A 17,513-nucleotide genomic window follows, 5' to 3' on the forward strand; every position below is an offset into this window, starting at 1 on the left:
CTACGATCTAAGAGTTTCATGCCGAAGAACTATCGGCGAATCCAAGCATAAGTGGACACCTGGTAGGAGAGAGCTCGCTCCACCTTTGCTTCAAGTTGCCTTGGTGTTGTACTACCATGTGTCCACTATGCTTGGATTCTAATTGCTGAGACTATAGGCATTTCAAAAGGATGTGCAGGATATATTTTGTGAGAGGGTACAAATAAAAAAGCTTTGTGCATAGATGGCAACACTATCGGCAAGATTTTTTTTTCCAAGTTGGTACATCTGTCATAAGCATTCATGTGAAATTGCAAGTCATTCTATCAAGTAATTTTATACAGCTGTCTGAAGCAAAACTGTTGTCTGTATCCCTTGAAATGGATAAAATTGAGTATCGTGTGGTTATAAAATTCTTTGTAAAAGAAGGTTTAACGCCAAAAGAAATTCATTCGAAGTTCATAAAAGTTTATGGGCACTCTTCTCCTTCATTTTCGACAATTAAGAAATGGGCTGACGAGTTTAAACGTGGCCGTAATAGGCTTGAAGATGATCCATGTGAAGGACGTCAAAAAAAGTCTAACAACACCAGAAATCAGTGATCAAGTGCATGATATGGTATTGGATGACCAGCGAGTCAAAGTACGTGAAATTGCTGAGACTATAGGCATTTCAAAAGGATGTGCAGGATATATTTTGTGAGAGGATACAAATAAAAAAGCTTTGTGCAAGATGGGTGCTGAGCCTGCTCACGGCAAATCTCTGAACAGTGCTTGGAGCGTTTTAACAAGAATAAAACTGATTTTGTGCAGCAATTTATTACTATGAGGCTTGATTCACGATTACCCACCAGAATCCAAACAGCAGTCAAAACAACAGAACGACAGAAGCTGGTTGTTCAGTGCCAAAGAAGAAAAGCTGGTTCCATCAGCAGGAAAGGTCATGGCATCGGTGTTTCGGGATGCTAAAGGCATTTTGTTTATTAATTACCTTGAAAAGGGTAAAATAATAACCAGGGAATATTATTCCGATCTTTTCAGCAGACTAGACAAAAAAAAATCGTTAGAAAAGACCCGGTTTGCAGAAGAAAAAAAATAGTCTTTCATCAGGACAATGCACTTGCCTACAAAAGTGTTTTGGCAATGGGAAAATTAAGAGATCTGCACTATGAATTGTTGGAACATTCACCCCTATTCCACAGATTTGGCTCCCTCTGACTTCTATCTCTTCCCAAAACTCTTCCTCGCTGGTCAGCGTTTTTCTTTGAATCAAGAGGTGATTGCAGCTGTAGAGGGCTATTTTGCATATCTTACTGAGAACCACTTACAGGATAATGGCACTGGAGCATCGCTGGAATAAATGTATTAGTCTTAAGGGAGATTATGTTGAAAAATAAAAATAATTTTGAAATTATAAATTAATCCGCGCAGTTAGACCAATGGCTGTGTGCTTTCCAACCATATGCCTGCGAAAGGAGTGTCCTAGGTTCGAGTCCCGTGGGTGACATGAGGAGCTGAAGGATCTTCCTCAGCCATAGCCAAGTTGGCCGGTCTTGGGAATGGACAATAGGGTTTTTCCTCCAGTTTATCCTGGGGTTTTTCATCCTGCAAAGCAGGCAAACTGGCCTTGAGAACTCGACACTACAGACATAGGATATACCAGGGCGTAGGGCTGACCACCTTAACCTGTGAACAGTTTGAGGTCTGATGATTAATAAACACTCGACACCACAAGGTAAGAGAGGGAAAGGAAGATGAGATGAGATGAGATAATTATAAATTCGTTTTTTCATTGTTAGGCCGAGAACTTTTCAGACCACTTTTGTACAATGGCTATTGGGGGTGCGAGTTACTATCGCCTCGACGTGAACATGTTTAAACATTTTTCGTGTGCAAGGTATAAGCAAAACTTTTTAATGCCTTTTTTCATAAAGTGAAATCAAGAGTGCGAGTTATACACGAGGGCAAGTTATATTCGAGTAAACAGGTAAGCGTTTCGCCGACAAGTTGACATCCTTCTGCTGCTTCCCCTGCTCAGCTGACTTCTATGGTGAGTTACAATGCACAAATATTTTTCTCACTACCGTTTTTTTTTTTTCCCAAACCAACATCATTAAAATTAATTTAATAATACAATCATTAGTTTTACACTGAATAATATTATAAATTTTTGGTGATCAGAATGGGATATGTCAATGAAAATGAGCACAAATCAATTTAATGATGTTGGCCTGAAGAACTACAATATGCAACAAGATTTCATTAGTCCAGTGATAGATAACTAATTTAAAATACTTTTATATTTATTAAATTAATTCTTTATTAATTTTTCCCCTATTAAAAGCTGCCCGGCATTTCAGCAACTCGATTTGTGAATTTTTTTGGCACGAGCACATAAAAAGATTCGCCACCACTTATATAGATATTATCATTTACTCACCTACTGACTGAGCCAGAACTAGAGCATTTGTAGGTTGCAGGTTGTTACTGCCAGTCACAAGTGTGACTAACGGTCCAGTTGGCCTCCGGTGAGGCTGTTGCTGGTTCAAGTAATGACAACATTCCAAAATCTGGAAATAGTCCCTAAAACATGGAATAATAGTTCATATTGATCATTTATATAATACTAAGTATTCATTACATAAATTAAAATAATTTTTGACAATAAATTAATCATTCATCTAAAGCATGCTACATATCTCGAATTCCTACAGATCTAGTTTGGCAGACATACTTTTTGGCTATCATTGTTTATCCTGTCTTGTGTTATATTGTGTTAACAGAAGGGAAGCATATGAAATTATATTCTTAATGAATACTGTCAGGGTGCTTAAGGGTCAAAGCTGTATAATTGAGAGGAGACCTCCACATAGCCTTTAAAGGAATGCGGAGAACCGACCAGGCCTTCTGACCTAATGTCCAATCCTCACCTTCTCGTGGTGCACCCTGTTGGGTATCTACTTGGATACTGAATGAACAAGGATGGGCTGGCAATTTGGAATTTAGCCGACCAAATTGTATTCTTATTGGTTAAACCTAAATAAAAAAATGATGGTACAACATGACATAATTTCATGCCGGCTGGGGCGTCGCCCGGTTAAACAAGGCCCCCGTTGTTTTCGCCAGGGAACCAGGGTGAACAGCGAAAAGTCAGCTACTGGAACAAATCTGAAAACAAACCCCAACTCAGCATCACCAACGTTAAAGATCGGTACTATCAACATAAGAAGCCTGAATGGCAAAGAAATGGAGCTAACTGAGGAATTAGATAAGTACCAGGTCGACATTATAGGGGTGACTGAAACAAAAAAGACAAAAAACTGGTGAGATATTTCTGAGCAATAAATACAAAATGTTATATTCAGGAAAAGAAGGAGTAACAATAGTATTCAACACAAAATATGAGGCTAATCTTCTTGAATGGCAGTCAGTCTCAAGTAGAGTAATGTGGGCAAATATGAGAATGGGGAACTGGACAATGAGACTTATTTGTGCCTATGGTCCCACAGAAGGTTCTACTAAGGTAGAAGTGGAGGAATTTTTTGAGGCTTTAGAAAAAGCAGCTGACACAATGAAAAAGGAAAAGTTGGTCCTTGTTGGGGATCTAAATAGCAGAGTAGGAAATGATTGTGAGACATACAAAAATATTTAGGGAAAATTTGGAGAAAAGAGCAAAGCTAATAATAATGGTAAATATCTGTTGGATTTCTGCTCAGGACATGGACTGGTTATTACTAACACCATGTTCCAACATAAAAATGTGCACAAATTCACATGGAGAGAAGAGGCAAGGAATAAGAATAGTCTCATTGATTGTTATTGTTGATAGTGATGTTTTCTCCCTGGTGCAGGACACCAGAGTGTACAGGGGATTTGAAATTGGAAGTGATCACTATTTAGTCTTGAGCAGGATAAAATTGAATTTCATATTGAAAAGAATAACATGTAAAAAAAGTTTTAAAGCGAATAAAAGTTGAGCATCTCTCAGATGTGAACTGTAGACTAAAATACACAGATTATTAAAGGAAAAATGAAAGAGTTTGAGAACAGCAATCAAACCTTGGAGATTCAGTGGCAAGCCTTGAAGAAAGCCCAGATTGATTCAGCTAGAGAGCCATGTGGTGAAGTTGTCTGCAAGGATAGAAAAATTAGAACTCCATGGTGGACACAGGAAGTTAAAGAGGCAGTGAAGGAAAAAGAAGAAAGCATATCAAAAGTTCCTGGCAAATAAGTCAGCTTGTTCTCTTAGAGAATACAGAGACAAATGCAAGAATGCTAAACAGTGTGTAAAACTATGCTAAACAAAAGTCATGGGAGGATTTTGCTAAGAATATAGAAAATAAATATCAAGAAGGTGGCAAAATATTCTGGAGGTTGTTGAAGAAGCTTAGGAATGGAAGAAAGAGTGCTGTGAAAGGAGTTAGAGATGATAAAGATGACATGAAAATGGGAGAAAAAGATATCCTTGAAGTATGGATTAATTACTTTGAAAAACTGCTAAACTGAAATAAGCAGTGATGACAGCACAGTGGTAAAAAACACTGACCAGGCATGCAGTCAGGAATACATATCCATACTTGAAGTACAAAAAGCCATCAAAGGCTTGAAATGTGGAAAGGCAGGAGTAGATGATATTCGACCAGAAATGCTGAAGTATGGTGGTATAAAGTCTCAGAGTGGCTGCACTGCATAGTTCAGAAAGCCTGGACAGAGGGACGAATTCCCTATTTGGAGTAGAGCTCTCATAGTACCCATATATAAAAAGGGAAATAAAACTGAATGTGAGAATTACAGAGGTATTTCCCTACTGAGTGTTCCTGGCAAGATCTATGCAAGTATACTTGAGAAACGGTTGAGAAGAATTGTGGAAGAAAAGCTGAGTGAAGAACAAGCCGGATTCAGGCCAAATAGATGCTGTCAGGATCAGATCTTCACTTTACGACAAATAGTCAAGAAAGCATGGGAATATAACAAAGATCTGTATTTAAGTTTTGTCGATTTGGAAAAGGCATATGACAAGGTGCCAAGAAAGAAGCTACAGTTATATGGTGTGAATGGGGCATTATATCAAGCAATACTTAGTCTGTATTTGAGTTGTAAGTCAGCAGTTAGAATTGAAGGAAGTAGAGGAAGATGGTTTAATGTTAAATCTGGTGTGAGACAATTATGTACATTATCCTCTCTATTATTCATTATCTACATGGATCACATTATGAAGGAAAGTGGTATTAAACATGATATCAAAATTAGGGATGTTAATGTCAGCTCTTTGCTTTATGCAGATGATGTTATACTTCTAAATAAATCCGCTACAAGTCTGCAAGATTCTCTGACTAAATTGAGTAGCTGTTGTAATAGATATGGTATGAAGGCCAGCAATAAAAATACAAAGAAAATGAAAATAGGCAAAAGCATTAAAAATGTCAACTGCATTGTGAATTTAGAATCTGTGGAAAAAGTAAAACATTTCAGCTACTTAGGCACGATTTTTAGTGAAGATGGTAAATTAAATATGGAAATAGACAACAGAATCAACAAAGCTGGCATGGTAGGAAGTCAATTAAATAAATTCATATGGAATGAGAGAGAAATTAGTCAGAATTTCTCTCTTATTCCATAATTTAGCATACAAGACAGTTTGAACAGTGTCTTGTATGCTAAATTAGCTTCATACAAGACAGTGTTCAAACCAGTTTTGATTTATGGATCTGAGAGCTGGGTCAGAAGTAAAACACTTTACCAAAGACTAGAGACTGCAGATATGAGTGTCCTGAGAAAGATTAGAGGCGTGAACAGATGGCATCAATGGCAATATCATATTAAAAACAAGGATATTAGGAAAGAACTTGACATTGTCAGCACTCAGGAATGCATTAGCAGAACTAATCTCAGGTGGTATGGTCACTTAAACAGAATGGGCGAAGAAAGATTAACAAAACAAGTGTTCTCTGCCAGGTTGGCAGCAAAACGACCCAAAGTGCCTTAGACGATAGAAATATAAGATCTGATAATGTTGGAGTCTTGACAAGTAACAGACTGATTTGGAGGAAAATTGTAGATAGGAAGTTAGTAATGATATAATTTTTTTCATATAGTACTATCATATCCTGTACACCCCTTGAGGGTACATGGTTGGAATATGATGATGATGATGAATACTGTCTTACAACCAACGAAAACTTTATTTTGGAAGTAATGCCCACAAATTAAAGTGAAATACAAAGTATACTGACAACATTACTCTCAAAAATTTTAGGTAGTAGAAACCCGAACTGACTTAAAATTCCATGTTTTGTCTTTAAAGTAGTTTTAAGACTATCAAACATTTACCCATCCATAATGTTAAAATGGATTATAGGTTTCTAACCTTTTTTTTTTTTTTTTAGATAGAACCAACAAAGAAATATGTAATAAGAAGAAATACAGTGTTTCATAAAATGATTACGATATTAAGTGCCAAGAAAACTTGAATATTATGGCTAAACTGAGAAATGGACACAAACACGATGCCTCTGCTGGCTCATCAACCATTACCACAGTATAGAGGATAAAATTACTGAAATGAAAGAAACAGAAGCCTAGGCCATGTTGCCCATTTATATGTTGTCTAAATATATATTTGCAGTACTACAGATATAGTGGCACTAAACTGACTGGCATGTTATACACTAATAAGCACTTTCCCACTTACTTTTAATAAGTATTTAATTATGTTAATTTTTCTTTTGGCTGCTATGTTAAACTGTCATCACTCTGAAAATTATTGTAGATACAGAAAAAATATCATCATCATCATCAAATACCTGACATGTACCCTCAAGGGGTATACAGGATATGATACTACTACATGAAAAAAAATTACATCATTACTAACTTCCTATCTACAATTTTCCTCCAAATCAGTCTTTTACTTGTCAAGACTCCAACATTATCAGATCTTATATTTCTATCGTCTAAGGCACTTTGTACCATATCAATCCACCTATATCTTGGTCTTCCTCTGGGTCATTTTGCTGCTAACCTGGCAAAGAACACTTGTTTTGCTAATCTTTCTTCGCCCATTCTGTTTAAGTGACCATACAACCTGAGATTAGCTCTGCTAACGCATTCTTGGATGTTGACAATGTCAAGTTCTTTCCTGATATCCTCGTTTTTAATATGATACTGCCATTGATGCCATCTGTTCATGCCTATAATCTTTCTCAGGACTCTCATATCTGCGGTCTCTAGTCTTTGGTCAAGTGTTTTACTTCTGACCCAGCTCTCAGATCCATAAGTTAAAACTGGTTTGAACACAGTCTTGTATACAGCTAATTTAGTGTTCCAACTAATTTCTCTCTTATATCATATGAATTTATTCAACTGACTTCCTACCATACCGCTTTGCTGATTCTGTTGTCTATTTCTATATTTAATTTACCATCTTCAGTAAAAATCGTGCCTAAGTAGCTGAAATGTTTCAGTTGTTCCACAGGTTCTCCATTCACAACACAGTTGACATTTTCAATGATTCTGCCTATTTTCATTGTCTTTGTCTTTTTATTGCTAATCTTCATACCATATCTATTACAACAGCAACTCAATTTAGTCAGAGAGTCCTGCAGACTTGTAGTGGATTTATTTAGAAGTATAACATCATCCGCATAAAGAGCTGACATTAACATCTCCAATTTTGATATCATGTTTAATACCACTTTCCTTCATAATGTGATCTATATAGATAATGAATAACAGAGGGGATAATGTACATCCTCGTCTCACACCAGATTTAACATTAAACCATCTTCCTGTACTTCCTTCAATTCTAACTGCTGACTTACAACTCAAATAAAGACTAAGTATTGCTTGATATAATGTCCCATTCACACCATATAACTGTAGTGTATTGAATAGCTTCTCTCTTGGCACCCTGTCATATGCCTTTTCCAAATCGACAAAACTTAAATACAGATCTTTGTTATATTCCCATGCTTTCTAGACTATTTGTCGTAAAGTAAAGATCTGATCCTGACAGCCTCTGTTCGGCCTAAATCCAGCTTGTTCTTCACCAAGCTTTTCTTCCACGATTCTTCTCAAGTATACTTGCATAGAATCTTGCCAGGAACACTCAGTAGGGAAATACCTCTGTAATTCTCACATTGTTTTATTTCCCTTTTTATATATGGGTACTATGAGAGCTCTGCTCCAATCATCAGGAATTCGTCCCTCTGTCCAGGCTTTCTGAACTATGCAGTGCAGCCATTGTAAGACTCTTATACCACCATATTTCAGAATTTCTGGTCGAATATCATCTACTCCTTCTGCCTTTCCACATTTTAAGCCTTTGATGGCTTTTTCTACTTCAAGTATGGATATGTTTTCCTGACTGCATGCCTGGTCAGTGTTTTTTATGACTGTGCTGTCATCACTGCTTGTTTCATTTAGCAGTTTTTCAAAGTAATTACTCCATACTTCAAGGATATCTTTTTCTCCAGTTTTCATGTCACCTTTATCATTTCTAATTCCTTTTACAGCACTCTTTCCTCCATTCCTAAGCTTCTTCAACAACCTCCAGAATATTTTGCCACCTTCTTGATATTTATTTTCTAAATTCTTGCCAAAGTCCTCCCATGACTTTTGTTTAGCTAGTTTTACACACTGTTTAGCATTCTTGCATTTGTCTCTGTATTCTCTAAGAGAACAAGCTGACTTATTTGCCAGGAACTTTTGATATGCTTTCTTCTTTTCCTTCACTGCCTCTTTAACTTCCTGTGTCCACCAGGGAGTTCTGATTTTTTTATCCTTGCAGACAACCTCACCACATGCCTCTCTGGCAGAATCAATCAATGTATTCTTCAGAGTTTGCCACTGGATCTCCAAGGTTTGATTCCTGTTCTCAAACTCTTTAATTTTTTTTTTCAATAATCTTTGTGTATTTTAGTCTACAGTTCACATCTGAGAGCTGCTCAACTTTTATTCGCTTTAAAACTTTCTTACATGTTATTCTTTTCAATATGAAATTCAATTTTATCCTGCTCAAGACTAAATAGTGATCACTTCCAATTTCAAATCCTCTGTACACTCTGGTGTCGTGCACCAGGGAGAAAAAAAATCACTATCAACAATAACATAGTCAATGAGACTTTTCATATTCCTAGCCTCTTCTCTCCATGTGAATTTGTGCACATTTTTATGTTGGAACATGGTGTTAGTAATAACCACTCCATGTTCTGAGCAGAAATCCAACAGATATTTGCCATTATTATTAGCTTTGCTCTTTTCTCCAAATTTTCCCAAAATATTTTTGTATGTCTCACAATCATTTCCTACTCTGCTATTTAGATCCCCAACAAGGACCAACTTTTCCTTTTTCATTGTGTCAGTTGCTTTTTCTAGCAACTCAAAAAATTTCTCCACTTCTACCTTATGACTGACTGCCATTCAAGAAGATTAGCCTCGTATTTTGTGTTGAATACTATTGCTACTCCTTCTTTTCCTTGTCATTGCCTGAATATAACATTTTGTATTTATTGCTCAGAAAGATCTCACCAGTTTTTGTCTTTTTTGTTTCAGTCACCCCTATAATGTCGATCTGGTACTTATCTAATTCCTCAGCTAGCTCCATTTCTTTGCCATTCAGGCTTCTTATGTTGATAATACTGATCTTTAACTCTGGTGATGTTGAGTTGAGGTTTGTTTTCAGATTTGTTCCAGTAGCTGAATTTTCGCTGTTCGCCCTGGTTCCCTGGCGAAAACAATGGGGGCCTTGTTTAACCGGGCAACGACCCAGCCGACATGAAATTTTGTCATGTCGTACCATCATTTTTTATTTTGGTTTAACCAATAAGAATACAATTTGGTCGGCTATATCCAAAATTGCCAGCCCATCCTCGTTCGTTCAGTATCCAAGTAGATACCCAACAGGGTGCACCACGAGAAGGTGAGGATTGGACATTAGGTCAGAAGCCTTGGTCGGTTCTCCACATTCCTTTAAAGGCTGTGTGGAGGTCTCCTCTCAGTTATACAGCTTTGATCCTTATCAGTGGTCAATGAATTTATAGCAGGATTTTTCATAAATATTTTAAAAGCAGCATGGTGTTGCTTCGTGTGTTTACTTAAGAAACACATGAGACAACACCACATAAGAGTATTTTAAATGAGAACAATATTCACATACTATTTAAGTTTTTTTTTTTTCTATTAAATTTGGTAAGGCTAGTGAATTGGCAACTATGTTAGTGCTCCTCACCAAAAGTCCAAAATTAAAGTTTTATATTGAAGCAGAAAACAGAAACAAGTACTCATTAGTACTTGAGTTCATTTCTTACAAGTTAATTAGTAATTTTTATTTTTTTATGTTGGGCCCATACACAGGAGGTTGATTGGTCAACCTATAGTACATTGGTACCATGTATGGGTGATGGGTTGGGAAAGGAGGAATTTGTTTACATTTGATTTGAATGACTTTAAATTGCATTCGTTGGGAAACACAGCAGGTGGGAGACTGTTCCACAGTGCAGCGGTTGCAGGGATGAAGGAAGAGGAAAAGAAATTTGCTCTGTTTGTTTCTAGATGTACTGTGAAGGGATGTTGTGCAGCAGCTGCAAGTGTTCCAATGAGCTTAGTACTGAGTGGGGGAATTATTGATGTTATTTCGGATGAGCATTTCCCATGGAAATATTTGTAGAATATTCTTACTGCAGAGACCAAACATCTGTGTGAAAGTGGGGGGTGGGGGGTGGGGGGGTTGGTAAGGGATGGATCATTGATAAGTTTAATTGCCATCCTCTGTATTGAGTCGAGCATTTTGAGAGAGCAGTATTCAATAGTTGGACGGATTTGTGACTTGTATAATGTTAATAGCTGTTCAGGCGTGAAGTAATGTCTTGAGCAGAAGAGAAATCCTAGTTTTTTTTGAGGCTGAGGATGTAGTGTTTGAGATATGATGTGCCAGGAGAGGTGTGATGTGATCTCAGGAGTGGTATCTCAGGCTGTCTGGAAATTTGGGTATCGTCAAAAAGGATACTGGGAAAAAGTTGATTTTTATGGGAAACAGTACAGATCTGGGTTTTGTTGGCGTTGAAATTTATGAGGTTATCGAACCCCACTGTAGGATGGCTTGGAGATTGGAGTTGAGGGTGGTGGTGGTTGATGTTCTGTAGGATGAGGTAAGTTGTGTAGGGTAAGGCTTATCAAATGCAAGCGAGGAGTGTAGTGTGCTGTCATCTGCAAAACTGTGTATTGGGTTGGAGGTCAATTGCAGTAGGTCGTTGATGTACAGCAGGAACAGAGTTGGTGAGAGGACAGAACCTTGTGGGATAGGATAGGCAGCCATCCACCATCACACACAGTGTGCGTCCAGACAGAAAACTGGCAATCCACCTACAGAAGTCCTGGGTCAGACCGAACAATGGTAGTTTGCCTAGTAGGGCTTTGTGCCAGACTCGGTCAAAGGCTTTAGAGATATCTAGTGCAACCACTTGAGATTCACCAAACCTCTCCATAGCATTTGTCCAGAGATGGGCGACGTATGTGAGTAGATCTCCTGTTGATTGGCAGTGGTAGAATCCATACTGGTGGTCATTTATTTGGTGAGTGTTTTCTAGATAGTGTAGGAGGTGGGAATTGATGATTTTTTCCATTACCTTTGACAGGACTGAGGTAAGCGAGATAGGGTGGTAATTGGATGGCAGTGACTTGTCACCCTTCTTGGGAATGGGCTGAATATAGGCCAATTTCCAGTTTGTGGGATAGATTTCAGTGGATTAGGAGAGTATATATAGATGACATAGGATAGGGATCAGTTTTGGAGTGCAATTTTTCAGAACAATTGGGGTAATGCTATCGGGGCCATGAGACTTTTTTGTGTCTAATTGGGACAGTATTTTTCTGATTTCATCCTGGCAAAAGGATATAGGGGCATTGTATGTTGGGTGTCTGGAATGGTTGGGGGACATTTACCATCATCAGTTATGCATGCATTTGAAGCAAAGTATGAGGCCAGAAGATTGGCTTTTTCTGTGGGTGATGAGGCAGTAGAGCCATCAGGGTGTGATAGGGGTGGGAATAGTGTTGGACAGAAGTTGCGGCCAATTGCTTTGGCAAGAGACCAAAAGGCTTGGCTGCTGTTTGGACAGGCTGCTAGTTTCCTGCTTTTTGCTCTTTCGAACTCTGTTTTGAAAGCGTTGATTGTTTTTTTGCATCTATTACAGGCTTCAGTGTAAGCTTTGAGGGAGGATGAGGTTCTTGATTTCAGCCAGTTGTGGTATGTCTGGTGTTTCATCTCTACAGCCTTGGCACATCTTTTGGAGAACCAGGGTTTCGTTAGGGAATGGCAGTTCAGAGTGTTGTGTGGAATGTAAGTATTCATGCCGGTGAGGATTACTTTGGTAATAAGCTCGGTGCACATGTTTAGGTTGGAAGGCTGGAAGCAATAGTCCAACCATAGGAATGCGGCATAGAAGTTGTGGAGGCTGTCCCACTTGGCACTGTTATAGTGCCAAACTACTCTTGTATGGGAGTGTCTGTGTAAACGTTGTTGCATGGGGGAGGAGATGAGCACTAGGTTGTGGTCAGAATTGCCCAGGGGGCTCGCTACTTTCACTGTGTATTTGGAGGGGTCATTGGTGAGGAAGAGATCTAGGATGTTTGGGGAGTGGTTTGGGTTATCTAATATTCTGGTTGGCATCTGGACAAGTTGTGTCAGGTTGTTGGTGATGGCAAATGTTTCTGCATCTCTGCCTGCAAGATGCAGAAACATTTGCATCTTGTAGGCAGATGTCTACATCCACAACACTAGGTTGCAACCTAGTGTTGTGGATGTTAAAATCTCCTAGAAGGATGATTTTGCTGTTGGGAAAGTGGGATTGGAGAAAGTCGACTTTTAGGGAGAGGAAATTAAAGAGCTCGGGGTGGTTGGTTGCATTATGGGAGCGATAGAGGCAGCAGATGAATTGAACTGAGTGGGGAAGGGATATTTTCAACCAAAGAAGGTCAAAGTTGGGTTAGGTTAGGTGATTCTAGGTTAGGTGCTCTCTGGCAAGGTATGTCTGAGTGGATGTATGTGCAGACACCACCCTTGGAGCGAAAGTTGTTGAAGAGTGAGTAGTTTGGGAGGGTAAGATAAGTGGTGCTGGGGGGAGGTGAGATTTGGGTTTCTCCCACAAAGAGTAGGTGGGGTTTGGTAGGCTGTAGGTGGTAGTGGACACTATTCAGGTTGGAGTTTAGGCCACGGATGTTGGTGAAGTGGATGTGTAGGGTTTTGTGGGACTGCATGGGTCTTGCACATTTCCTATATGGTGCCTGCTAGTCGCATCACTTGGTTTTTTCACCAGTTTATCTTGCCTGTAGTTGATGGTCCAACTGTTGTCACCATTTTGACGTTTTTCATCTTCGTTCTCTTTGTGCAAATGATAAGTCTGGTTGTGCACGTATGCGCGATTGGGGGCAGGAGTCTTTCAACTTGTTGTTGATCGCTGTTATTATTTTTGATGTGCTTGTCGGCATGTCGCAAGTCACTTTTACTAGGCGTGGAAAGTTCGTACCGTCCTTCCTTTTATTTAAAGGCCCGAAACGATGCCACCTGACGATATTCTCAGGATCAATGTTGCATTCTTCGGCTAGTTTCTTGATGTCCTCTTGTAGTGATTTTCCATTTTCCGTCGGGAAGTTCAGAATGATGGCATTGAGTTTTTTGTGTTCAGCCTCCATCCAGTCGTTTACTGTTGATGCAATTAGATCGCGAAGTTCTTTCACTGGTAGAGTGGAGCTTGCGATGCGCTGGTTTTCGATTTGATCTAGCTTAGCTTCGACTGCATATATTTTGTCGGTAAAAGTTTCATTTAAAGCATTGATGTGCTTTCGAGATTTTCGACACGTTTGCCTATGTTCAGAAGTTGTTTTACCGAAGGAAGGCACAGCAAACAGAAGAACGGCTGGTTAAGTTCGATAAGTAGCTTATGTGCAGCTTCGTCAATTTTCACGCAGGATTGAATTGAGTTCATTTCTGATTTGTACATTTGAAAGACTATGGCAGAAAATGCAACCAATTTCTGCTAGTTTCTTTTGTTCCTAACACTTATAAGCATTATTGTGTAAAACAGTGCAAGACTATTTCTGAGTTACTGAGTTAAAAACCATTACATGTCAATAACAAAGACAGACTAACTTCAAAATGTTCTCTAGTCAATGACTAGAACTGAACTTGTAAAAATCTTTCTCTACAGATTTAGGCAGTGTCAGAAGTCATGAGATTACAGGCACCATTTATAATATTTTTATTGATGTGTCACATTTATAATATTCTTATTGAAAATGGACTTTTGATATCAGCATTTGACAAGCACAACACTGCAAAACATTGCAAAAGTGCACAAGGCTATTTTGCAGATCATAGGCGAACTATCCATAATGTTTGTGAGATCATAAGACTGTTCAATGCATTTCATCATAGGTTTTGAACATGGGATGCATTCCTATCTTCTAAAAACATGATAGCCATTCCCCACCCCCTGTTCATCTGATCTCATCCCTGTGACTTTTTCTCCATTTCTCCAAGATGAAATCTGGGTAAAAGAGCATCTTTTGGACAAGCGTTAGGAGATCTGGGCATATCTCTTTGTTGAATATCTCCTCAGATCAGGAGATATTCAACACAGTCAAATGAGGAATTCCAAGGATGCATGGAATCATGGAAAAACTACTGCGATTGCTGGGATATATATGCCCAAGGGGGACTTTAAAGGAGACAGTGAAAACCAGAAGTTAGAGTAAGTGATTTCCTGAACTTTTGGGTAGCACCTCATATAGGCATAAAGAACATTTATGCTACTGACATCTCCAGCTAATGCACAGCACAAAAAGTCACCATATTATAGATGACTTAAGCAAGAGACTTCTCTATGACAAAAAAACTTTTTGTCAGACCAATAAAAAAACTAACATTTTCATCTTACATTTGGGTAGGGAAGGTAATTCTAAAAAAAAAAACATGAATCTTCCAGTGTAAAATCTCCAAACAAATGAATATTTCAGGGAGAGATATTGTAACGAGTCACTACAATATTTTGTAGTGACTAACACTGTAATAAATTCATCCAACTGTTATAAACAAGCAATGAAATGCATTGTTGGTAGTATTGTTACATAGTTTTTATTTCCATGAAACAACTGCATACTATTATATTAAAAATACATTTTTTCAAGTTTATGTGTACAGTAAATAAATCAATTAATGATCAGTTGATCATCATTTACATATAGTGGAATCTTGAAAACAACTTTGAATATTTTTAGAATAAAGTGCATTATTGGCCCTGCTGAGAATGTCACCTGTCATAATTAAAACAAAAGATTCAAACAATTAATACAGAAAGCTTATTTAACAATAATATTTTGTGCTATCTTACCATGCATCTTTTTCTTTTTTTCTTGGATATTTAACAGGCAACACACTGAGTCTTTCTTGTTGTCTTTGTGCTCTAATATATCTAAAATAAAATAAAAAAATAAATAAAAAAGAGAATGGAGAGAAGTATACAGAATATCATTGTAGTAATATACAAGTATACATCATTATCAACTTCATATTGACAATTCTTATCCAAGTTGATTTATCTTGGTCTTCCTCAGGATCTTTTTTTTTTCTGCCACCAAAAAAAAAAAAATTCTTTTGCTAACCTTTTCTCTTCCATTCTGTTTAGTGACCCTACCACCTTCAATTAGCTCTGTTCACACGTTCCTGAATGCTAACAATATCAAATTCTTTCCTAATATCCTTATTTTTAATATGGCTCTGCCACTGATGCCATCTGTTAACTCTCAATTTTTCTCAGAACTCTCATATCCATGGTCTTCTCCAGTCTTTGATGAAGTGTTTGATTTCTAACCCACCTCTCAGATCCATTAGTCAAGACAGGTTTGTATACAGCTAGTTTAATGCTATAATTTATCCCCTATTTCATATAAATTTATTCAGATGACTCCCTACCATACCAGCTTTGTAATTTTGTTGTTTATTTCCATATTTAATTTTCACTAAAGATCATGCCAAAATGCATAATGTTTTAATTGCTTTATAAGTTTTCCATTCAGGATACAGCGGATCCCCAAAATCCCAAACATTTATATATATTTGATTCTACAATTAAATATATATAAATGTTTGGGATTTTGGGATCTGAAAGCAGCTAAATACTGTCATTCTTTTAAAAACTTTTTTTATGCACTTTTCTTTTCAATGTGATATTCAATAGGGGATTTGAAATACTATTTCAAATTCCCTATGTATCCTGAACCAGCATGAAGATATTGCTATCATTACACAATCAATAACATTTGTTATTTCTGGTGTTTTCTCTCCATGTGAATTTGTGCATATTTTAATGCTGGAATATGGTATTGCCTTGTCTGTTGCTGAACATAAATCTGGTGGATATTATCATGAGCTTTGCTCTTTTCTCCAAATTTTCCCAAAACATTTTTGTATGTCTGATATTCATTTTCTATGCTGCTGTTAAGATCAACAAGGAAAACTTTTCTTGTGTCGGCTGCCTTCTCTAATGACAAAAATTCCTTCACTTTTTCCTCAGTACAGCATTCTGTGGAAGCATAGACACAAATTTCAAATTCCTCATTTCAATGTTTGTCCACATCACTCTGCTTGATATTGCCTGACATTCAAGAATTATCCTCATGTTCAGTGTTAAATATCATAGCTACTTGCTCCTTTCCTTGCTCATTATCACATGAATATAACATTTTTGTACTGATTATTTAGAAAAATATACCCCCCCCCCCAGTAAGACCAACTGCATCAACCTGGTACTTCTCTAGTTGTTCTGCTAGATCTGCTTCTTTTTCATTAATGCCTTTCATATTGATAGTCTCAATCTTGAATTCTGCTGATGGTGATTTGGAGTTTGTTTCACCAATTGACTTTGCACTGGTGCCTTGACAAAAATAGGGTTTCACATTTTGTATTTTGGTTTAAGCCAATAAATACACAGTTGGTCAGCTAATCCCAAACTGTCAACCCTTTCATTTATCATCATCATCAAATTCTTGCCACACCTTCAAGGATATGATAATGCTACATGAAAAAAATTACATCATTACTAACTTCCTATCTACAATTTTCCTCCAAATCAGTCTGTTACTTGTCAAGACTCCAACATTATCAGATCTTATATTTCTATCGTCTAAGACAGTGCTTCCCAAACTGTGAGCTGCAGCCCCCTTGGGGGCCGTAGGTTTTGTTGAGGGGGGCCGTGAAATAATGAAAACAAATTTAAAATGCTTTAAAGACTAAGTAGATTTTTTTTATTTTAAAAGAAACTTATTTAACTTTTATTATTTATTATTTCTTTTTTGTTATTTTTTATATTTTAATGCAAAAATTCACACATTGGTGTTGGTTCACAAACTTTGCTTCCTGCATATTTCGGCGCTTAATGAATATTAGTAAATATTGTTTATTCATATGTTTAATTTCAAAGCAGTGGTTAATTGTATTTACTTCGAATGCTCTTCAGGGAAGCTCCAAATCTTCCTGTCCCT

General features: G+C 37.5%; 1 protein-coding gene across 3 annotated transcripts in view; it reads right to left on the bottom strand.

Annotated features, from left to right (window-relative positions):
- Window positions 1-17,513, bottom strand: part of Smg5 (Smg5 nonsense mediated mRNA decay factor) — a 334,407-nt gene that overhangs the window by 28,287 nt on the left and 288,607 nt on the right. For all 3 annotated transcript variants that reach the window (XM_090391497.1, XM_090391496.1, XM_090391498.1), the window contains 2 exons: window positions 15,365-15,445; window positions 2,419-2,561 (listed from right to left, as the gene is read on the bottom strand). In XM_090391497.1, coding sequence (XP_090247623.1) covers window positions 2,419-2,561; window positions 15,365-15,445 — 224 coding nt within the window. The remainder of the gene's footprint in view (window positions 1-2,418; window positions 2,562-15,364; window positions 15,446-17,513) is intronic.

Source organism: Typopeltis vanoorti, chromosome 4 (assembly GCF_054136105.1).
Source record: "Typopeltis vanoorti isolate ZY-2024b chromosome 4, IOZ_Tvanoo_1.0, whole genome shotgun sequence".
Taxonomy (NCBI): Eukaryota; Metazoa; Arthropoda; class Arachnida; order Uropygi; family Thelyphonidae; genus Typopeltis; species Typopeltis vanoorti.